This window comes from Rhincodon typus, chromosome 31 (genome assembly GCF_021869965.1).
Source record: "Rhincodon typus isolate 14 chromosome 31, sRhiTyp1.1, whole genome shotgun sequence".
Classification (NCBI taxonomy): domain Eukaryota; kingdom Metazoa; phylum Chordata; class Chondrichthyes; order Orectolobiformes; family Rhincodontidae; genus Rhincodon; species Rhincodon typus.
The window spans coordinates 4,550,185-4,574,345 of record NC_063362.1 but is presented as its reverse complement, the minus strand read 5'-3'; the positions used below and the strand labels follow the sequence as shown (position 1 = coordinate 4,574,345).

General features: G+C 37.7%; 1 protein-coding gene across 2 annotated transcripts in view; it reads left to right on the top strand.

Moving 5' to 3' along the window:
* pex14 (peroxisomal biogenesis factor 14) overlaps positions 1-24,161 on the top strand; it is a 194,380-nt gene that overhangs the window by 5,147 nt on the left and 165,072 nt on the right. Inside the window, exons 1-2 of one of the 2 annotated variants that reach the window (XM_048615022.1) lie at positions 22,169-22,236; positions 22,737-22,851. The exons of the other annotated variant lie outside the window; for it this stretch is intronic. Of the exons in view, the coding sequence (XP_048470979.1) occupies positions 22,833-22,851 (19 nt within the window). The 5' untranslated portion in view covers positions 22,169-22,236; positions 22,737-22,832. Of the gene's footprint in view, positions 1-22,168; positions 22,237-22,736; positions 22,852-24,161 lie in introns of those variants that run through there. 2 annotated transcript variants of the gene reach the window in all.

Below are 24,161 nucleotides of genomic sequence, written 5' to 3'. Positions count from 1 at the left end.
GGAAGGCTTAGGAGGGAATGTGAAAGAGGATTGGTCAACATAAAGGGTAATTTCACGTGCTGTCGTATAGATGTAAAAATTAAAACATCATCTAAGATGGGTTGAGACTGTTTAGAGGTGAAGAGGGCCATCTTGAGCTAAAGGAAATGGCACAAATGCCTGATAAGCATGCACTAGATTTTAGAGGGGAGTAAAAGTAACTTGAGGATATGGACAAAGGATGCTTGATGTTAATTGTGGGTAAACCTCTAGGATGAAATTAGTGAATATAGAAAGGCAAGGACTAGTCAATGTGAATTTGTAAAGAACAGGTCATTGTTAGGCTCTGATAAATTTAACTTTAATTTTAACTTTTAGGACAACTTCAAGTATAAACATAAGGGGAGTATGCAGTAACTCTTACAGTTACAGTTTGAAGAATAAATAAGAAAGTTAGAAGAAACTTTTTATGTTCAGTGTAATTGAGTATTGAATGCATTTCAGAAGTGACTGTTGAGGCAGAAATTGTAGCATTATTTAAAAAAGGAATTGTAGTAGCATTTAAAAAGAATAAATATTAAAGATAAGGTTAAAGGGCAAAATGACTAGATTTGACAGTTCAAATTGAAGAGCTTCCAGTGGCATGAACCTGATGCAGCTGAACAGCTTCCTTCTGTGTTGTAATCTCTGTCATTAACTATATTGCAGCTTTTTAAAGTCTACAAACAGAATCAGCTAGATCCTGGGTGTCTAAGTTGACTATCTGAAAGGGAATGACAAGAAGCATTATTTGTAAAGCTATATGTCTGTTTTATTTAGCAAACATTGGTTGCCTTTGACTGTAAAGCATTTGGTAGAAAAGAACTATCATGTTAGGATGGATGGCCTAGATTATGATGGGCTGATGAGGTTTCTTAGTTACTGAAATATTGCTTAGAAGTTACTACTTTCTAACATTTGGATTGTTGCCTCAATTTACTGGGAATAACATTTAAACTAGGTACTTTGGTAGGGGAGAGGTTTGAAATTATTGCTTAAACATCATATTTACAAATTTCCATGTTAAGCAAAATACAAGGGGTTTGAAATGCAGCACATTCAGCATGACTTTACTTTTTGGTGGATTTAACATCCCAAGCACTGTTTTTTTTCAATTCTGCATGGGCTGTGTTGGGTGGTTCAATCTCCTTTATACAAAAATAAACTATAAATTATGGATATGATTAAAAGATCTCCATATGAATACACAAAAGTGCTTGAATTTTTGTTCAAAGTAGGATATTGTCAGTCTGCAGTGGGACTTGTATTATGTGTCACTGTAAAAGTGCAAGCTTCTGAAATCTCCCAAAAAGCAAATTGGTGTTGGGTGACAATTTCAAAGCCAAGTTTAAACTCATGTTTCACAAATTAAAGACTTAGCAGCATAAAATACAATGCAGCAGTAAATTCCAAGTAGTCATCCCAATCCTGTTTTACAATAGTGAAATATTGTAAATGCTGGTAATCTAAGTTACTTCGCAGGTCACGCAACATCTGTGGAGTGAAGAAATGGGCTTTTTTGTCAGAATACAATGGTTTTATTATGCCAGCTTTTTTAAAAAAAATCATTTTGCACAATCTTAACTCTTCCTTAAATTTAACAGATTATTCGTTACACTTCTGATTTTTAATCCTCAAGTACGAAGATTCCTATGAAGCACAAACACTGAATGGCAGTGTTTGGAGTACTTCTGACCGCTTTAAAAAATAAAATGTGCAACCAAATTAATGCACCTTCAAAGTTTAGTTGTTTGAAAAGCTTATGTTGTTCTGATCTTCGTCAGAAATCAGACGATCCCAGTTATAGTCCAACAGGTTTATTTTACATCACAAGCTTTTGGAGCATAGTCCCTTTGCCGGGTTAAAAGAGAGAAGCACACAGACACAGAATTTATAGACAGAGAGATCAAGGGCAGGGAGATCAAAAGATCATACAAATGGTGCGAGTGGAGTGTGGAATATAGCGAGGGTACTCTTTTGGTTATATCCTGTGCTTGTCTTCTGAGGAGGTCATTTTTGTTTTTTTTTTTGCTGTGGCACATCAGAACTGGCGATTGATGAGGTGAGTGTTGTATCCTGTTCCTATGAGGGCGTCCTTCAAAATTTTTAGGTGTTCACTCAAGTCCAACACCAGCACCTCCACGTCATAGTTTATGGCCTGCATTGACTTCTCTTTTCCTATGATGAACATGCTGCCTGACTCTGGAAGTTTTATGCAAACTCTGTTACATGTGCTATTGTCTGCAATATTTTTCTAAATGCAATTTATAATCCAGACTATTCCATCCTTTGTTCGCAATCTTTGCACATGACTGATGTCACTGTTGTACTGTGCAATACATCGCCATTTCATTATCCTATCCATTCTCATTAGGCTATAAACTGGTCTAACATTCAACAGAATCCTGAAACTTTTACATGATGATTGACTGTAATATTTGCATAATAAACCGCAACCGTACTTCAAAAACAATTAAGTCAAATGTTTTCAAATGCTTTTGATAAACATAACGAATAAATCTGAAACCTACTACCTGAATGATATTAGTAAAAATTGTGAAAATGGGGCTCATAAGCATGTGAAGGGAAACCGTATCTTAACTATAATCCTGTATCTCAGGCTAAAGCCACTGTGGCTTAGAGAGGAATCACAACCCTCTGCCTATGAAAATGCAAATAGTTCATTATCCAGTCCAAAATCACCATTCAGTCCCACAGTATAACAATATACTGGGTATCTTCTCTAAAGCTTCCTCAAAGCCAAAGCACAGAATGCCAACTGGTCTACTTTGATCTGATCCACCAAACGAGTAACTTGCTTGAAAAATGCAATGAATTACCAAGTAGGCTGTTGAGACATACCTTTCTCAGAAGCTACGTTCAAAGCCTCTGACCATTTTTCTGTCCGTATGATCATACGTTGTAGATTTACTGATCCCAACCAAATTAAACTAATGCCCTTTTATTATTCCCATTTCTTACCCGTCTTCTTTGTTGATTTTGGCACAAGTCTCAATCTGGTGCCTGGGAACAGTCTCTGACGTTGTGACCCAATGAATATAGAAGCAAGGTGGTCACTGTGCACAGCCGGCAATGTTTTTTGAGCAGTTTTGGGTCAAAGTCACCAGTACTAGAAGCACCATTTGTTTTGAGACCCATTATTCTTTTCTGGCTTACCTCTTTATTCATATTGATACAACATTAAAGTCAACTATATATTGCAGTTAAAAGTCACTAAACATTGTCTACCAGAGTGAAGCCTGGTGAACAAATAGATACTTAAAACCACTGTCTGGCGTTAGCATAAATGTGCTCTGAAAAAATCCTGCAGCCAGTCTAAATAGTACTTCATGTTGCCGTTGTAACCATGATTTTCTACTGTTTTCAAAGAAATGATGATAAGTTTTGAAAGCTGGGAATGAACAGATGAATTGAAATAGGAAATGTTAAAGACCAGCCAAACAGTTTCTACAATGTAGTATCTCCAATTGTCCTACAAGGTGTTAATGCACTGCAATATTTCTGATAAGGCATTAATTGATCCAGTAAGACACATTAACACAGTTCCAAAAATGTGCTACAGAATGAAGAAAATTTATCGTCTGTCTTTTTTTTTTGCTGAATTTTATCTTTAAGAGATATATGAAAAGAAGTGAGCATTTTATCTGACATGGCAGAATAACAATTGTAGTTACTGAAATTTATATTGTTTAGCAATTTTTAAATCTTGAAGTATATGTTGATAATTGAAGGATGCTCCATAATGTATTTCTGGAAGCAAATCTTACAATGATTATGTGGTTGCTAGCTGTACAATGCAAGTGAAATGATCACCAGGTGCAGGGTTAACTACTCAGTTTAGAGTTGGGCTTCTCGATCCTGTTTTGACATTTGCTTTGGTGAAATTTCTAATTCAAATTGCATCTGACTCTGAGAATGCTCTCACTGACTATATGTATGACACATCACTGCCTTTTGGAGGTAGTGGCATGATAGAACCAGAAAAGTTCATGATAAAGGAGACCATTTCCCATATTGTCTCTTGTAAGTGTTTGCAAGAGCAATGCTAAATGGGTTCCACTGCCATGCTCTCACCATGCATTGTGTTTTCATCTTTCAAATGTTTATCTGTCTTTCCTCTAAAATATATAATGTTCTGTGCCTGAACTGCTTACTTTGGCTAAGAATTAATTGCTCCAACAATCTTCTGCATGAAGAATTACCTCTTAGCTTCTCTATTTCTTTTTGAGTGATCTTTTAACTTGATAACCCCCTCATCTTGGCATCCTTAACAGAAGAAATAATTTTAACTGCTGTGGTTATACTTCCCTTTTGCCTTCTGTGGTCCACGAACAACAGTCTTACTCATCATAATACATTCCTAGTCCTGGTATTGTCATGGTAAGTCTAAGGTGTGCGGTCTCTTGGGCTTCCGTGACCATTCCATAATATACATCTATAACTGGAAATAGTACTCAAACTGTGGCCTGATGATTGTTTGTTTCTGTACAAATTTATCATCTTCCCTATGTGTCCCTATTTATAAAATCAAAATGTTAAACTATTATGTATCACCTTTGTATTTTTGCGATATTATGTACTCCTTTCATGGAGTTTATGCTTTCATTCTTTGGATTTTTTCCCCCCAAAACACGCTACCTCACATTATTCACTTCTGATTACATCTGCTACCTGTCTGCCCATTCTACTAACCTGGCAGTCTCCCTGAAGTCTCTTACTGTATTCCATTTACAGTATTGTTTGGCCAGCCTTCTACTTTGTTTGCAAATGTTGAGATGAAGCCTGTCAAATCATTCCATGTATACTGATGACAAAACTGGATTTAGTGCTGATCCCTGTGGTACAATGCTTCTCCAATCCAAGCATATTCATTTGCCTTTTTCATTTGTTTTCTGTTGTTCTACCACTTTTCTATCCGAGCTGGTATACTCCCTTTTGAGTATACACCATGTTTTCCTATTATGCCTCTTCTTAGCTAGCTTATTTCATGCCTACTGAAAATCCATATATTGTGCTACATATTGCACTACCTTTCTATCTATTTGATCACTTTTTAAAATACTCTATTAAATTGTCAAAATATAATTTGACTTTGAAAAACCTATGCTTGACTTAACCTGTACATGGTTATTTTGAATGATGAATTTTAAGCATTTAACTACACCAGATTAACCAGTTAATAGTTTACCCAGGCTATCTTTCTCCTGTTTTAAAACAAAATTGGTACATTAGCTGCTCTCAAAGTTGAAAGTTCGTAATTATTAAATATTTATGAAAGCCACTCTTACATTTTTGTGGCTGTAGGAAGGTATGCACCGTTAGAGTTTGTAAAGTGTCCACAATGAATTCTGCTGATTTTTTTTTTTTTTTTTTTTTGTAGCCAATTCATTTTGTAGTCATCATCTTTGATGCATCTTGGGACACACATTATTTTATTTTTCAAGGACTCTTTGAAATTTTCTCAAGAACAACTTTATTTGATTTTTGGGGATTATCTGTTGGTATTCTGGGGCTCTTTGTTAATTCTCTGTAACTCATTTACTAGGTGAAGCAATCACATAGGTCAACACAATACAGAAGTTATTTTGGGGTATTTGGACTTGTACAGGAACAGAATTAGAAGAATTCTGCAATATCCTCAATTATTCGCAACTCTCCACTAAACATATAGTGACAACACACAAGTGAAACATTAATTTCTTAGACAGTACAGTATATAAAGTGTCACAACAGCATATCCTTTTTTTTTCCAACCTCCTCCTCTGCCATACCCGGTTGCAACCTCCCATTCTTCCCCTGTGGCAGCTGTAACCTTCTCTTCCCTCGACACCCTTTAGCATTCTTTTTGCAGCCTCCCTGACCACACACTTGTCCAGCAATAGTATCCCCGCCACCCCTTACCCCTCCATTTGCACCCTCCATTGCTCAGTGTGCCCTCCCATCTTCCTAGCAGATGTCCATTCCCCTCTTAACCAGAAGATGGCTCCTCTAGCCATCTGCCTAGTCAACAAAGGCAGCTCTGGATCTCCCATTGATTCCCTCACTGTAACCATTTTTAGGGGCTAATTTTCCTGCTGCTCTCATGTATTATCTGATGCACCTATGTATGCCATTTCATTTGTATGTGAGGTGGTATACATTCCTTACAAGACTAGGAGCACCATCAACTTCATTACCAACCTTGGTGTCGCTTGCCAGTGCTGCACCTGACGGGGGTGACGATGGTTAGGAAATAAAGCGGAATATTGTTAAGTTCCTCAAGGTTGAGCACAACGGACCTTTTTTTTTAAAAAAAGAACCTGTTGCTGTCTTCAGTGAGCTCTTGACAGCCGCAAGAGTCTCCTGCTGCTATATCAACTTGAGTTCCAGTGTGTAGATATAACCATATCCATGTGACCATATCTCTATCTCCCAGGAAATTTGCACCAGTTTGCATATACGATTTGCAACACAGTCGAATTACAGTAACGTACCACAATGTTGGTATTTTCCATTGGTTTCATAGTCTCATTTCTGTTCTTCCCCACCATCCTATTTGTCTGGGAAAAAAAATTGTATTCAGTTATCTGAAAGATATTTGTAGGGATAAATTGGTTAATTTGCTACTGTTATAAATTCAGTTTGCAAGCAATAATGAGGTTGACTGACACACATATGATGCATGTTCCCTGAAGTTAAACCTATATTTTATTTTTTTTCTTCAATTAATAGGATGTCAGACAGTTGTGAAATCTATGAAAGGAATGAATATAAAGCAGATTTTATTCAATAAGCACTTTAGGAAAATATTATCTGTAGTTAACAGACCAAAGCACATTCAAAGGTATCGTCATGAAACCAGAATGTAGTGTTGTACTGAGGACTTCTGTATAATCCCAATTAGCCAGCAAAGGGATTAGCTGGTAAATGCGTAGCATTATTTTACAGAAGAATGGTGAATTTAATAATTTTCCAGTATATGGTTCCAGTACTTAATTTTACGGTTTGTGCAGTACGCTGTAAAAATATTTTTTATTAAAACTTATTGCAATATGTGCCTTGGGTCTAACACACAAAAATCAGGGAATAGCTAAGTGCAATCTGAATTTGAGCATGTAATGTGCATATTCTGGTTAATAACAAATTGAATGTGAGCGTGAATAAGAAATAAACTCAAAATGAGAAATCACTAAGTGGCTGTCAGAAAACCGTAGCAAAATGGAGCTCTTTATTAAATCTAATGAGTTTTTCTCCCCATGGATGTAACACAAATGGTAAGTTTTTATATAATAAGTGGTATTGGTTTCAGTTTGACTACATTAGTTCAACTGCACTTCCAGGCTGGAGAAGGCTCGAGTTTCTGTAGGTGTTTGAATTCTATGCCCGAATATGGGTATGTGTTTAGTTTTAGCTGAATTGCGAGACTGAGTGATGCAGGATTGTGAGGGGTGGGGTTGAGTGAGGGGATACAATGAAACATGAGTAGAACCAGAGCAGTCATTAAAAAGCACATTGATCCTTTTGGTTTGTCATTAATAGTATTAATGAAGAGTCCCCCAAAGCTCGTGGGCAAACAAGAAGAAATGGAAGACCTTATGGGGGAAGATAAGAACCGTAATTGAGTATAGAGTGTTACAATTGCCAGTGCAAATGAGATTTCCAAATAAACATTAGTTACTTGATTTGACGTTGTGAATAGTTATAGTAATATATTTATAGTGATTGAAAATCACCCAAAGGATATTGTTAAAAAGTGGAGGTTGACCCCCTCCCGAGAACTAAAACCGAAACACCCAAAGAGGAGCACCTTGCCCTATAACTTTTAAACGGAGTGTGAAAAGTGGTGTAACCTGCCTTTCAGCAAGTTCTAGTGGTTAAATAAAATAAACTGCTGACGCACACTTTAAAATCAACAAATAACAATTTATTTATCTAACTCTAACAGTGAACAAATTAACTCAACTGTTAACAAACCAAATAAATTCCTTCTAACTACTAACTATTCCTGAATAAAGCAAGATTCTAATGATGTGCTGTTCCAATAAATACAAGTGCCACTTATATATAAAAAAAAGTCTCTCGAAATTATAACCAGGTTATGTGTCTTCTCTGTTGATTCTTCTGTCAGGAATATTAACAAGTTATGCCATTGGTACTGAGATAACAAGGTGTAGAGCTGGATGAACACAGGCTAAGCAGGATCAGAGGAGCAGGAAAGCTGACGTTTCGGGTCGAGACCCAAAACGTCAGCTTTCCCGCTCCTTTGATACTGCTTGGCCTGCTGTGTTCATCCAGCTCTACACCTTGTTATCTCAGATTCTCCAGCATCGGCAGTTCCTACTATCTCATGCCATTGGTACTGTTGTTATATAGATGGTGCTTTCTTTAAGACATAGAGGAGGCTGTGAGACCCAGTGATTCTCTCCTGAGAACTGTTAGCTTTGGATGGCAACCAGCTCTAGGGTCTTTGTCCAACTGCCCTCTTCTTTTATAGCCTTGATGACATTGATATTTCTTACAATAGGATTGGCCCTATGTTGTCAAAACCATCAGACTTAAATTTAATAGGTTTTGGTATCTGAGTGCCTGGTTCAAATTGATTTGTTAAATTCAAAAGCCTGTTGCCTTGGTAAAAACTGCTGCTTGGCCTGCTAACTGTATAGTCTTTTGGCACAAATGTTTCAATTTGTTGAGGTCTGTGTAATTGCAAACTTTAATGTTGCTGCTAACAGCCATCCATTTTAAATCACTAAGTGTAGAAAAAGCACATGATCTTTTAAAGGGACCACACAATGCTTTTCTCCCTAGCATTTTACAAACACCAAATTCTAACTTCCTGCTTCCCAATCCACAAGTACTCTACCCAACTTCGCAACAATATTTAGTTGTTAGAAGTGGTGGTCCAGATCTTTAGTGATTTTGTGGGAGTGGAGGAGAATGGTGGAGAGGGGAGAGAGAGATAGACAAAATGCAAAGAAGTAAAATTCTGCTGGTTATTCAGGTGTCATATTTGAAACTTCATTCAGCATGACGAGTACAGGTAGGAACAGCTGAGAAGGAGTGGTTTTATAAACTCATCATCTGATACTAATATTCTTTTGACCATTTGTAGACTGTATTTTGAAATTTGTTTTCTTTAAATTTTGGTTTACTTCCCTTACTTTTACTGAATCACCAAGGTACTCCCAGATGCCCTGTGATATTTGCTAGGATATGGTAGGACCTTCCAGTAAGTTGTCCTAAAAGCCATTTCCGTGTATGTTTGGCTGTCTCGCCAACTACAAAAGACATCAAAACTGATACAGCGAAATCCATTTGCTCTGTAATAATATGTAATATATTGAGTTATTACAGTACAGAATGCATTCGGCTAATTGCGTCCATGCTGAAAAGCCTATTGCCACTTTAGCTGCAAGGAGTACCCTTGAGGGGCAGGCAGTCGCAGTCCCTATGACGTTACTGTCAGTGATGCTACAGGAATCTTATGGCTTCATGCTTTAAGTTCATTTTATGTAGCAGCGTAGTGCCCATTGACTCAGAGGAGCCTCAGAAAGAGGTCTCAGTGCCACCCTGCCCCAGTCCCTGAGCAAAAGTGCTGAGCCAGGCAGTGGCAAGGTGGTGGCCAGTGGGATAGTCAGAGTGACTGGTGATGAGAGGAGCAGTGAATAGTGAGAAGGAAAGTCCATTGAGGGAGAGATAGCAACAACTGGTGCAACATGCCCAGTTCTGCAAAATGTTCAGGAGTTTTGGTTCTAGTGGGCACACAATGATACCTTCATCAGTACTGACTTCCTATTAAAGTTCATTGGCTGATATTTATACCTGTGATTATCCTGTACATTCTTGTAACACCCACATTAAGAACATGAAAAACTTGCTTTTATATAGCACCTTCAAGATAAAGAACCAGCCAAGAGATTTAACAGGCAAAAATAAAATGGATGATGAACCACAAAGGGAGATTACTGGAGAGGGTTCAGGGAAAATTGATTCAAATGGTACCAGGTGAATTACGATTGAAGTGTCGCATGTCATCAGAATTTGTCTTGTTTTGGCGTGTGTTGTGATTGCATAACGTTTATGCACTTTTATTTTTTTAGTTTAACTGTTTTATGATTGCTTCTGTACATAACTTCATGTCCAGGAATCAAATTTCTAAAGGACAAACATCAGAACATAAGGAATGTGTAGGTACAAATCTGTATTTCATGACCACCGTCGATTACATCTATTTGGCATCTTGCTAAACTGGCAAATGTTGGCAGCAACCTTTTTTTAAAATGAGTTAGAACTTCCAAGGCTGACTGGCAGAAAGGTTATTTACTGTTGTGCTAAGTTATAGATTTTTGCAAGTGTGACATCTTTCAATGCCATTATGGTAACAGTGAAGCAGTGAGGAAAGTCTCCTTATTTTTGCCAGCTCTCAACTTCTTTGTCACTCCAGAGAATGACTGACGCTTTTCAAGTCTGTTCTGCTGGGAACTTAGCTAGCACTGACTTTCTGCCACTAGATGCTGCCATTGCACTTTGTAAATCACGCTACAAAATATATGGTAAACAGGTGAAATCACAAATGTTTTAAACCAAGTGATAACTAGAGTTCTTGATCAACGCACATTTATTTAAATCAATGTAATGTAAATTGTAAACAGCTAAAACCCACTAAATAAATGCTTGTCGTGAAATGTAGATTTTAAAAAAAACTAAAGAACTCTCCACTTCTGTGTTAAGTACTAGATTATTGTTACAACTCCACAATGTTGCATGTTCAATTGCTTAGTAAATTTTAAACTTCTTCAGTGAATCTTTACTTCAATGAATCTATACTTTAAAATTAAATGTTGTAAAACTCAAATAGTTAAAGGGCTAAAGATGTTATCTGCAACCATTTTCAATTCAGTTTGAGATGTCTAAAAATAAGTGAAACAACTGACAAAAATAGTTGTTTTGTTCTGAGAAATCACATTGAATTTTGGGTGAATCATTTAAAATATGTTTTTAAATTGTGAAATGCTTGAAAACCCCATCAACCACAGATATTTTTTGAGAATTTTCCCTTAAGCAAAATTTGCATCATAAATATTTCATAGTAAACAAGAAATGTTTAATAGGATGCCTGAGAGTTGTGGGCCTCAGTTCTGTCATCATCAATAACCTGAAATCTGCAATGTTGTCCTTTCGATCCCCTTGATGTTCACTAACCTGTGAAATGTCATGAGACCTGTCTTAAGCTTTTTGGACAAGCCCCTAGTTATTGTTCCATTGATGTTTTAAGACTAAACCAAAAATAATATTAGATTCCAGGAGTTGATGTAAACCAAAGAGGACCATTAGCTAACTTGACTGCACTACTTAAACTGAGCTGAACTAGTAAACGCATGATTTTAGGTTGTTTCAGGGATAAACGGTTTCAAGCAACGTTTGTTTCTTAATAGAAGTCATGTTTGCCATTGATTACACTGATTTCTAACCAGAGGAAATGGTTTTGAAGCAGTTTTGGTAGCCTCTTGAGAATTGGTAGTAAGTTGTTTGATGTTAATTTAATTGCACACTCCCTTGCAGTAGATGATATCTGTTTATACCTGGAGATTCCCATGGTGAATTAGAAGCATGCTGCAGAAGCACTCCACTCTGTAATTATTTCATATCAGATGTTGTCTTGAATGGCAACAGCTACCTGGGTGGTTATTAGTAATAGGAAAAATTGATTAAGGCTGGAAAGCCTGTAGTAGTGATGTTCATACAAGATGTAATGCTTTAAGGCCCAATAGTAATATAATGACTTAATTAAAGCTGCAGTGTTCAGGAATTGTCAGTATTGAAAAATGTTATGACTGTAAAGTTCTACCACTATTTAAAAATTGCATATTTGTCTTCCATTTTAAGAACGAACTTCTGAAGCCACTTGAAGTGAATGTTGTGTTGATTCAAGTTTGTTCCGTCTATCCCAGGGATACTGCCAGCATTATTTCACATATTGGTTATCCCACTTGGTGGAGAAGAAGTGACCTATAGATATTAAAGAAATCTACAGCAAACTGGCACTTCTAAAGATGCTCAGCCATCACATCTCCCTCTGCCCCAGAAAAATAATGGAACGGTTTACTCCCACACAAACTGCTCAGTGAATTGTGTGCAGATCTGTTCTGCTGTAACCAGGCTTTAACATTCCTTATTTTGAGGCAAAGGTTATGTTTTTGTATTTTTCCTTTCTTTAATATTTTAATTGCTTAAGAATTTTCAACTAAGTAATGAGAGTACTAGGTCAAAGAATACTCTTGCAATGAGTGGTTTATAACAATACCCTGATTGCTTTTAATGTGAGAACTGTTCATAATGCATTATTGAAGTTGGCTTGTGTTCTAAAGAGGCTTTTAAAAAAAATCTATATGAAACCAGTCAAAGTCTTTACATAGCAGGCCCAATATCTGGAAATATTAATACACTGAAAATCCAGCGGTTTGGCTGTGGAATCAAAATGAATGACGGCATTTTTTGAAAACATTGTTCCTGCTTTCTGCTTGTAAACGGCCGCTGCCAGGCAATCCCCATCTCACCTGAATGTAGTCATTCATAAAGGTATGCAGGCACAAACGAAAACCGCTGCTCGCTGATTCAAAGTGTAGGAGGACTGCCTAAACCAACAACTATTCCCAGGGATATCAGCAATGAACTCACTTTTTGCACTGTGCTGTGCACTTTGTATATTATGAATGCACCAGTGCACTGATAATATAGTAAACCAAGCATATTTTGAATAACAAATGCAGCTTAATGTATTTTAAAATGTGGTTAGTGGAATAGCTTGCACAATAAGCTTCCTACATCTGGAAACGTAGTACAGTGGATGTACTAAACATTACTCATTTAGTTCAGTAGACTCAGGTCACTGATCCCAGCTGGTGGAATAGTGCTTACTAATGAAATGGTGCAGCACTAGAAGGGACAATGTGGTTAGTTTCTATTCATTCTGCCTACTTTGGCTTCCACATACAGTTTCCATGTTCTATACAATTATTTTGCAGAATTAAGTGAAATGGTTTAACATGAACAGAATTCTTGTATTGAAAGCTTAGTTGAAGTTTTTTTTAATGTCAAATGATATGGCATGACTGAAATTAATTCAGATGAACAAGTTGTGGGCAAAATATTTTTTCCACAATAAACCTGGACAAGTGCAGAACGCAGGGCAGCATTACAATGGGCTGAGATGGACAGAGAGTGGGCACTTGTGTGGACCAATAACATATTGACATAGACCTATTGGTCCAAAACAACTGTTCGTGGGCTGCAACTACTTTGTACGAGTTTGCAATGTGAATAGGAAGATCCGAAAAATCTTATTTTGTTGTAATCAGTGTAATGCTGAGTAAAGTTGGGACCTTATTGACCAAGAGACTTTGAATGCAGTTGTGTGTTAGTAAATCTTTAAAGTTGGAGGAAGATGGTTGAAATGGTTCAAAAGGGTTAAATATTCCACCCAGTCCAATGGACTACCTGGGCATGTATTAAATACTTAAGTTTGCGTTTTGGGTTGTTTCAGAGAAGGGGCAGTGGACTGGAAGCATAAACTCTGCTTTCTCTCCATAGATGCTGGCAAGCCTGCTGAGCTTTTCTAACAATTTGCTTCTGATTTCCAGCATCCACAATTCTTTCAGTTTTTAAAATTAAGTACTTGTGTATTTGGAAAATCATTACTAGAATTGATCTTAAAACACTTGCTTCACAGTACTCAAGTAGTAGCTCTCCCTGACTATGGTGTAGCACCAAGCTTTGTAGACCATTGTGCAACTGAACCCATTTTGCATCAATGTGATTGTGATAAACAATGGAAATCAAGAATCAATCCAAGCTCGCAGATATCTCTGATTTGTACAATGCTCTGTGGGCAGCTGTTCTCACCACCTCCTGAGATCCACACTCAGTGCCTTGCACTGCCACTTGACATCTCTCTTTCCATCAGCATCCCTTCACGTTATTACAAAGCTGTCGTGACCCCAGTTCTACCTCATTCTTTGGCCCTTTTGATGTTTTAACAAGAAACATTTTCTCTTCCTTTTCAGGTATTAGGGAACACAAGCTGCAACAACTCTGATACCCACATGTCTCTGGAACCTTCCTCCCCTCCCCATCCTTCTGACTCCGTTCCTTCTCCAACCTCCTGTATCGTTGGGTATTTACCATACCTTCTGACCTTGCGCTATCTGATGCTGATCGATCTGTATTCTGCAAAGGACTTTAGTTTTACCCCTTTCTCCCTCACCTCAATGAATTTCAGGCACTATGTGATGACAGGCTCATTTTTCCAGCGCCCTCATCTCAATGCCCATTTCTTTGGGACGAGGAGAGGACTCCTGTTTACAGACCTCCTCACCAGCCTCCAACATCCTCCATGCAGCTGGACCCCTCAGTCTGGCCTCATCTTCCACCTAGATACCTTAAAGCCTTCAGGCCTCAACATTGAGTCTAACAATTTCAGGGGAGAACCCCTCCCTCCATGTTTGTTACCTACCCCACACCCCAGGTCCTGTTCTGTATGGGCCATCCTTAGCACAGCCAATCCATTTTCAATTATTCACAGTTTGTTATCATCTATTCAGCATTGTTTTCTTCCCCCGTCTTACTATCAGCAATCCCTTTACTTAGCCTTTCTCTCTCTCTATCTCCCTTCCACCTTCCCCCCCCCCCCCCACCTCTCTCTGTGCACTTTCTCCATCTATCTATCCTGTTCCATCTGAACCTGGGTCATCAGCATTTTCCAGCTGCTTTCAGTTCTGTAGTGCTGGACTTGAAACATTAAATCTGTTTTTCTGTCTTCAGCTGCTGCCAGACCTGAGTTTCTCCAGCGCTTTTTATTGTTTTTTGTTTCACATCGCCAGTATCCACAGTTCTTTTGTTTTATTCTAGATTCAGCTGTACTTGGTGACTCAGTTCCTTTCTGTGGAATATTACTTTGTGCAGGTCCATGTGGCTAGAATGTCACTTCTAATTTTATTTTTCCAGTTGGGTATTCTGTTATACATTGAAATCAGCATCTAAATTTTAGAAACATTGGTGCATTAAGTTAACAAGGATTTAGCAGCTCATTTATTCAAATTCATTGTCTCATCTATCTATGCAAATATTAGCCTCGTCAACATGGGTGGAAATACTTTTCTCTTTCCCTATAAAGATATTGTCAGTCTCTCTTAAATTAATTTGTATGCAGTACTGTAAAATGTTTATGCCAGCTAGTGCAGTGACAGGATGTTCGAGTATTTAATTTTCTGTTAATTAAAATTTTCAATCCATTGTTCTTAATTCATTTTTAAAAAAAGCCACCATTTTAGGTTTGTATTATATGATGTATGTATATTTTTTCTAGCAGCTGCTTCTGGCATCATCCATTTTGCTGATTTTATATACTGTGGAATTTTTGGGAATTGTTCCAATTGTTGTGAATTTTATGCAGTTTAAGAATACACTTGAAAGCATCTATATGTTTTTCTGTCTTTCCTTGTGTTCTATACTTGTTCATCACAGGTTTGGAATTAGCTTCCCCTGTACTATCACTGATTTTAGTTTTTCAAAAAGAAACAAAATAACCATTGTGCTTGGTTTTAAAATCAGTTTTTCAGTTCTGCTGAACTGAAAAGGTTGTTTCTTTTTAAATGCTAATTATTAATTTATAAAATAAACATTAAATATTTAGACAAAAATAAAAATTTGATGACTTTAATATGGTAATACTTTTTACTAAATTTGAAAGCATTTTAAACTAATTTTGTTCTCTAGAATACTGTGTAGAATAATCTGTTTAATGTTTAAAATATGTACCTCCAGAATAGTTGCACTGGCAATAAGAAAAAGTCACTAAAATTGTCCAGTTATTTTTAAATGCCCTAGATCAGAGTTAACAAAAATGCAGTTGCATTTGCACTAATATATTTTAGCTGTCAGTATTAATGTGTATGATAGGTAAACCATAAAAGCTGTTTGTCACATTTAAACAAATATGAATTCCCTGATGTGTAAAGTTCAAAAGATAACAGAGAATTCTAATATTATATAATTAATTAATAATTGTCAATTGGGCTGCAGCTGGCTCTAAAATTCTCTTGCCTATTTTAATGAAATGTGCATATTTAATTGCAGCTTTCTTAATGTTCAACAAAATTGTTAGCATTATAAGTGCTGAATATTTTTTCTCCATGTTGCCTTGCCCCTTATTTCATAACTGTAGAATGTAGGTGATGCTGTGACTTTTGCTATGTCCCTGAATGCACTGTAGTAACAAACACAGCTGATCTTTCTAGAACACGGTAAGATTGTTTCAGGTATCAAAAAGAAAGCCATTTGACTTTCCTGAAATAAACAGGAATTATAATGTATTAGGGCAAATTTTTCGTTGTCCATCTGATGTCTTAAAGCTGTAGTGCCAGCTGCTCTTATTGTCCAGGAATTTACTGCATTCATGAGGTGAACTATTTTCTTAGAATTCCCCAGATGCAGAGATTTGCAGAAGCATATGAATTTTAAGTGTGAGGCACTAAATTAACTGAAGTAATTGAAGTCTGTCAATCATAGTGATGCCCAGCCCATAATTTATGACTCCTGGACCACACCCTCTATTTTACAGCTTTGAATCAATAGACCTACTTTCAGTCTCCAGCAAAAATTATAAATGTCAGCTTGAAAAGAAACTTGCAGCAACAATGAACAAATTTGTCGATGTTGCAATAATCTGCAAAACTGCCCCATCAAGTATGCTTCTGAGAGAATGAAAGAGTTGGGGGAAAAGATATAATTCATGTACTTGAGAAAATGCTGACTTATTTATGTTCTCTACCCAAGAATGGTCTTGATAAACAGGTTTCATTGTGTTCCTTAGAGAGTTTTAAGTCACTCAACTACTGTAAATGGGAAATAAATATTATTATTAGGCTTATGCCTCCTTGCTTTTTGGCACTCCTATTCACAGCACAGTTACAAAAATCCAAGGTTTAGGTGCAGTCAATTACTGCTGACTGAAATTGACAGAGACTCATATGAAAGAAATTAATCCAATTATTTTGCTAGAAAATCTTTTAAAAGCTGTACTGTTCCAGTTAGTGAAAGAAAAATAGTTTTTTCCTTATCCCCATATGACTGTTCTAAAAGCAAATTGATATTTCCTAGCAGAATTGAAGCTTATTCAGTATTAATCTGTCTCAATGATGACTGTATGAGCCAATATAAACCTCAGCAATGCATAGAGTACATGGTTTGTGCAGTAGTGAATTAATGACCTGTTTGCCAGAAAAATGTTATTCACTAATTAAGAGTATTCACTTAATAGGAAATTCATAACAACCCTTAGCACTATCTGGGATTATTTTACCCTTATAGGTCTTTAATGAGCCTGTGTATCAGAGAGTTTCCATACCTAAAATTTTACAGATTTTTATCCTCTTGTTTTCAACCCTGCCCCCACTGCACTGCTCCTCCAGTCACATCTGCACTGTGTGTAAAACAAATTGAATGTTATTGATTATTTGCAAGTTTGCAGGTAAGCTGATAAAGCATGATTTGAAATTGCTAATTTAAATCTTGTGCACTTTAATTTTAAACCTTTTTTAATATTGAATTTTTTTCACTCAAGGCCATGCATTCAAATGAAAATGCTTACTGTTGCCATCGTATTTTTTGTATGGAGGAAGCGCAGAATTAATCAGCGGATCTGACATTGGGTCATTCATTTATGTTACTGTGCTACACTATCCGAATGAGTTGTTGAATCTGAAAACACGTCTCTGTGATGCTGCCGTGGATCACAAAGCAACAACTTAATTGTTAGAGAGTTGGAATAGTCTAGTTGCTTCTAGGCAAAACCTAGAAACATAGGAAATAGGAATAGGTCGTTCAGTCCTTCAAACCTGCTTTCCCATTCAACATGATCATGGCTGATCATCCAACTCTCTCCCCTGTTTCACTTTCTCCTTAACCTTTAGCCCTAAAACTATATCCAACTCCTTGAAAACCACTTCCTGTGGCAGAGAATTCCACAGGCTCATGACTTTCTGGGTGAAGACATTTCTTTGTATCTCTCTTCTAAATAACATATCCTGAACCCTTACCAGTCTTTGGGTACATCCTTCCTGTGTTTACTTTGTCTAGTTCTGTTATAGGTTTATACGAGAACCCATCTCATTCTTCTAAACTCCAGTGAAAATGGTCTGAATCTATCCAATCTCTTTCAATATGTCAATTTAGCCATCCCAGGAGCCAGTCTGGTAAACATTTGTTGCATTTCCTCTATAGTTAAACATTTTTCCTCCGATAAGAGTTCTCCACATATGGTCTCATCTAGGCCATGTGCAATTGCCATAAGTGAACTGTGTAGATTTTTTTTTAAACTGATCTGACTGTAGTTGGGAGCTGAATGTTGTGGAGTAATTCTGTAAAAGGAATTTCCATTGGAATACTAACAGTACTAATTCAGAGCACAGCAAACTCAGGGCCTCTCTCTTGTTCTTCCCACTTAATGTTCACTGTCTTTTAAGAAACCCACTTGCTATTTGACAGTGTGAATTGCTCCTGAACCCAAAGCAGAGTGCATGGAAGGTGAGTTTTTCTGCAAGGTTTAGTGTCCATGGAATGCATTTTCAACATACAATGTACAAACATATTTAGAATTAAGGTCTATGTTGCTTGTGAAGATGATGAAATTCCCTCAAGGGGATAACAGTCAGACAGTCAAGAGATGGGCTACATTAGCAAGGTTCTGTAAAGGAACCATGAGATTGCAGATACAGTGTGGTTAAATTCTAAAAGTGGATTACCACACCAGCTTGAGTGTTGCAACCAAGTACCTTCTGTTGTACTTGACCAATACAATGCAGAGCTGGAGGAACAGCAGGTCAGGCAGCATCTGAGGAGCAGGATTAGGTCCTGATGAAGTGTGTAAACCTGAAATGTTGAGTTGCCTGACCAGCTGTGTACCTCCAGCTCCACACTATATTGGCTCTGACTCCAGCATCTGCAGTTCTTGCTACCACCTTCTGTTGCACTGCCATTATGGATAATATAGATTTGCTAGACAACAACATCCATCTAGGTGGTCTTCTACCATCCTGGTAATTGCATGATCCAATGATAATGGAATTGTTGACTCATTGTGATAATCAATATCTATCAATTAGTTTGCAGCAGACCCAGACATGAGGCAAGGAATCTCCCTGTGGTGTAAAATTTTGGTATCAATTTGTGTGTAACAGAAATTGAAGCCAATAACTTCAAAGTATGGTGCAATAAATGTGCAGGAGGTGATGGGAATTTTACTTGAACCCCAGATCCCTGGTTGTTGATGTCTTCTATCCTCTGTGTAGACTAGACCAAGGGATTGTTCAAAATTTTGCTGAAAAGATAGAGAAAGTGATCACTGAGGAGAAAATAATTTGTAGAATTATAAATGTTGTTAATTTGTGCATCAAATCTGGAATTAAGAATCTAATGATGACCATGAATCCATTATCAATTGTTGGAAAAACCCCACTGACCAATCCCCACTAACCCCTACCTGCATTCACCTATCACCACCCCACGCACCTTTTCTCAGCACCACCCCATCTCCCTCTATTTGTTTCCCAGTCCCCTTCCCTCTCCCCAGATCTGAAGAAGGGTCCCAACCCAAAACGTTGACTTTCCTGCTCCTCTGCTGCCTGACCTGTTGTGTCCCTCCAGCTCCACACTGTGTTGACTCTGACTCCAGCATCTGCAGTTCTTGTTTTCTCTTATAGGAGGGAGCATTCATTTTTGTTTTCAAACCAGCACAGAGAATGCTGGAAAAACTCAGCAGTTCTGGCAGCATCTGTTGAGAGAGAAAGTGGGTTAACATTTCAAGCCTGATAGGACTTCTTCAGAAGTGAGATTTTATTTTTATGCACTTCTGACAGAAGTGAGATGAAGGAAACAGGTGATGTAAAGGGCCAGTGCAAATGACATTGGGGTCGTAAACAAAAAGAGAAAAAGATAAGAAATGTGTGTAAATTATAGTGTGAAAGGGAGAGAATGGGTCATTTGTTCTCACAAATCACAATGCATGCAAGCCTTTATTTATTGTCAATCCCTGCTTATCCTGGGTGGATGGTATTAAGCCTTCATGAATAGCTACAGTCCTTGTTGGTGATGGTACTTCCACAGTGGACTGTGATAATGATCAAGGTGCAAAATGGAGAGGATTTGCTCCACTTTTCTTCTGTGATAGAGTACTTGAGTGAGTATATTGGATGAGATGCTGTAATGCATCCAGTGGATTTGATTCACTTCAGCCATGATTCACCTATGAATTAGGAAGCACATATGAAGTCTTCTGCCAGGGTATCTCATCAAGGATTTAATTAGCATTCTTAAAAACATGTTCAATGGTAACATGGGCACTTTTCACTTTGTTTTATTATTGTGTGGCTTCTAGGAATCTTGTACAGCTCCTCTGGTTTCAGGGCCTAATACCAGAATCATCATAGAATCCCTGCAGTGTGGAAGCAGGCCCTTCGGCCCAACAAGTCCACACTGACCCTCAGACATCCCACCCAGACCCCTCCCCCTATAACCCAACTAATCTACACATCCCTGAACACTACGGGCAATTTAGCATGGCCAATCCACCTAGCCTGCACATCTTTGGACTGTGGGAGGAAACCCACGCAGACACGGGGGAAATGTGCTGACTCCACACAGACAGTCGCCCGAGGGTGGAATCGAACCCAGGTCCCTGGTGCTGTGAGGCAGCAGTGCTAACCACTGAGCTGCCATGCTACCTACAGAAGAAACTACAAGTTTTGTGATCGTGCAAAGCAGAACAGTTAGCGATGAAGTGGGGATGCTTATAAATTGGGATCCATAATATGGATAATTGGGAAAGGCTTTGTGTGATTATTGATGTCCAGACTTGGAACTTATTTGTGGTATGAAGAATGAGTTTGAGAAAATGCCAAAGCCAAAAATGGAGAATGTATTTGGAATAATCAATGTGGGATACTTTTAGCAGTGTAGAAATTTGCATGTTCGTTGCCCACATCAGTTCAGGGGAAGCATTTTTACATGAGTAGGATGGAGCATTTCCCACTCATAAAGTCCCTTTCGAAAATAATATATTCTTGTGGGTTACACTGGCAAGGCCTCATTTATTTCCCATTGCTACTTGTCATCTTGAACCTTCTGGTAATTGTTATACAAGTGAGTAACTTGATGAGGATGTTAAAAAGTCAACCACATAGTGAGACATAATATAGTGCATTTGAAGATCTGCTTCCCAGTTCGGGCACTGCAATAATATTGTCTTTTGGTGAAAAGTCAATCTAGATGAGAGTAGCGTGATAAAGTGAAAAATAAAAATATTTTACTTTTTCAACATAGGGCAAAAGTACAGTGCTCTTCCACAGGATGGCACTGTGTTTTGTACTTCCAAAAAGCTGCCATTAAATTGCTGTTAATAATCCTTGAGAATAAATGTGTGCAAATGTGAAAAATTAAAACAAAAAAAAAATTCTTAATTTTTAAAATGAAACTATGGCTGCACTGATGAGGTAGGCAGTGTTTTTACATAAGTAATATGTAAGTAATCTGATTTTATAGGAAACTTAATATGTTCACATGATATTATGTATTCCCATTTTTAAGACTGCGCCAGTAAAACACAGGTTTTGGCTCTAAAATGTAGAGGAAATGCCAGACACTCTGGTTTCTTGTGAGTAAAGGATAAATTGGAAGATTAGAAATCAATAAAATTGGATGCACAAATACCAAATTAAGTTGAAGTATGTATTTGAAAGAGAAAATTGTTCAAAGTATTTAACTATGTGTGAAAATACACATGTAATTAAAGTCCACACTCGCATAGCAAAAATACTAACTGTTTTGCGACTTTAAGGCTCATGACTGTACACTTGACATATCTCAAGCATTCTATTCTAGGATTATCAGTGAACATAGACCCAAAACTTCCTGATGAGCTGAGAGAGCATTTTAGCCTTATTTAAGTTATACTGCATCAGTTTGAGAAGTTGGATTCTTGTCTTTCTATTTCCAGGCCAAACAGAATTGAGAGTTTTACTTTCTTTTAAAAGTTTTAATTTAGTAAACTGAGCCTTTGCAAGTAAGGTATTTAATGGGTTTTATACATAAATTTGAATGTACTGGATAAGGTCTTCTCTCTTAGCCCGGTGTAGTTTGGCTGTTTTGAGAACAGGGCCATCTGCTGTAAGTACGCTTTCTTTGTTTTCCTTCCTTTTAAAAAAAACAAACTAATTGAGAAACAGCTGGTGGTGTCTATAATATCTTTGTAAGGTGTCTATTCTCTCACTAGCCACTCTTATTCGGAACAATAAAGTATAGAGAAGACCAGCACAATGTGCTCACTTCATTGAACTGCAAAACTCTGAGACCATTCTTTCTTTTGTATAAGGATTACAGTACTGTACTTTCTGTATCTGCCAACTGGTGTAATGTTGGACTGAATTCAACATGTGCTACTACTATGTTGAATTCTATCTGACTTACTTCACATACAATCTGTTGGCAGTTTGCAAGTGTAAAGCTTGAGCTCTGAATTACTGTTTTTGTTACATATGCAGCAAACTGCTCTTAAATGATTGGCCAATATTGTGTGTCCTGCTTCCAGTATAGCTCCAGTTTGCATATCTATTTGCTCCATAATAATTTAAGATAACGTAAAATGCTTGTGTGTTTATTTGTTTCAGCATTGTGGATTCACCATGGTGTTGTGGATGGAGGTGGAGAGGTCTGCCCTGTGCCTTGAAAGCATCAGGCATTGGTCAATGCTATAACTTCTGCCTATGAATCAGACAATCACAGGTGAAACTCTGTGAGATTAAGTATCATTAGACTGATAGTTCAACGAAATACTGATGGAATACCACATAACATACAATTACACAGGAAATACAGCAAGAAAATGACTATTTGACCTAAGCATCCTTGCTGGCATTTGTGTTCCACTTGATCTGCTTCCCACACTTCCTCAACGAAATCTCTCTACATTAACCTCTATTTTTTCTTCCTTGTTTGCTTGACCAACCACACCGAGGCATGTGTACTATTTGCTGCAGCCATTCCTTTGTAACGAGTTGCACATTCTCACCAATTAGGGTAAAAAATTATCTTCTGAATTCCTGTTTGCTTTATTGATCACTATCTTGTATTGAAGGCCTAGTTTTGCTTTTCCCTGCAAGTAGAAATACTCTGTCTGTATCAGCTGTATTAGATCATTTCCTAATTTTGAAGTACTCCTTTTAAGTGATCTCTAAGCCGCCCCTCGAGAAGAGAAAAAGGAAGATTCAATCTGTTTCTGCTGGGTAAACCTTATATTTTGGATATCGTTTTATCCCATGCTTCCTCCTAAAATTCTTATGTGCTCCTTCCTGATGTCAGTTTCCTAATGTTTCTTTTTCTCCCTTGCACTCATGCTTATGTTTTCGTCCATCCCTTGTCACAGATTTCTGATGCCTCACTCAAACTGTCTTCTCACTCTCGCATCTCAATCCTTGTTTTCTCTCTTTTTGCCTTTTTCTCTTTTCTTCGCACCATAACCTGATGTATTTGCTCCCTTTTCTCCAGTGTATTTACCCCAAGTACTTGTAGATCACAGATCATAGAATCCCTAAAGTATGGAAGCAGGCCATTTGGCCCATCAAGTTTCCACTGACCCTCCAGAGAGCATCCCACCCCTATCCTGGACATTATGGGCAAGTTAGCTTGGCCAATCCACCTAACCTGCACATCTTTGGAATGTGAGCGGAAACCGGAGCACCTGGAGAAAGCCCACGCGGACATGGGGAGAATGTGCAAACTCCACACAGACAGTTACCTGAGGCTGGAATTGAACCCGGGTCCCTAGCACTGTGAGTAGCATTGTTAACCACTGAGCCACCACGCTGCCCATGGACTGATCTTGCCGGATTCCTAGCTGTTGGCCTGCTTCAAAAGCTTCTTTGGTTTCCTAGTAGTGACATCCAGTAAAAATCAAAAACGAACCTGACTAAACCTTCCATGTAAGCAATTAGTTGTCCACTATTGTTACCTCACTACAATAAAAAGCACAAACATTCAGCTTCTAGTCTTACCTTTCCCAGAGCACAGTACTCTGGATAAAATTTACCAGAACT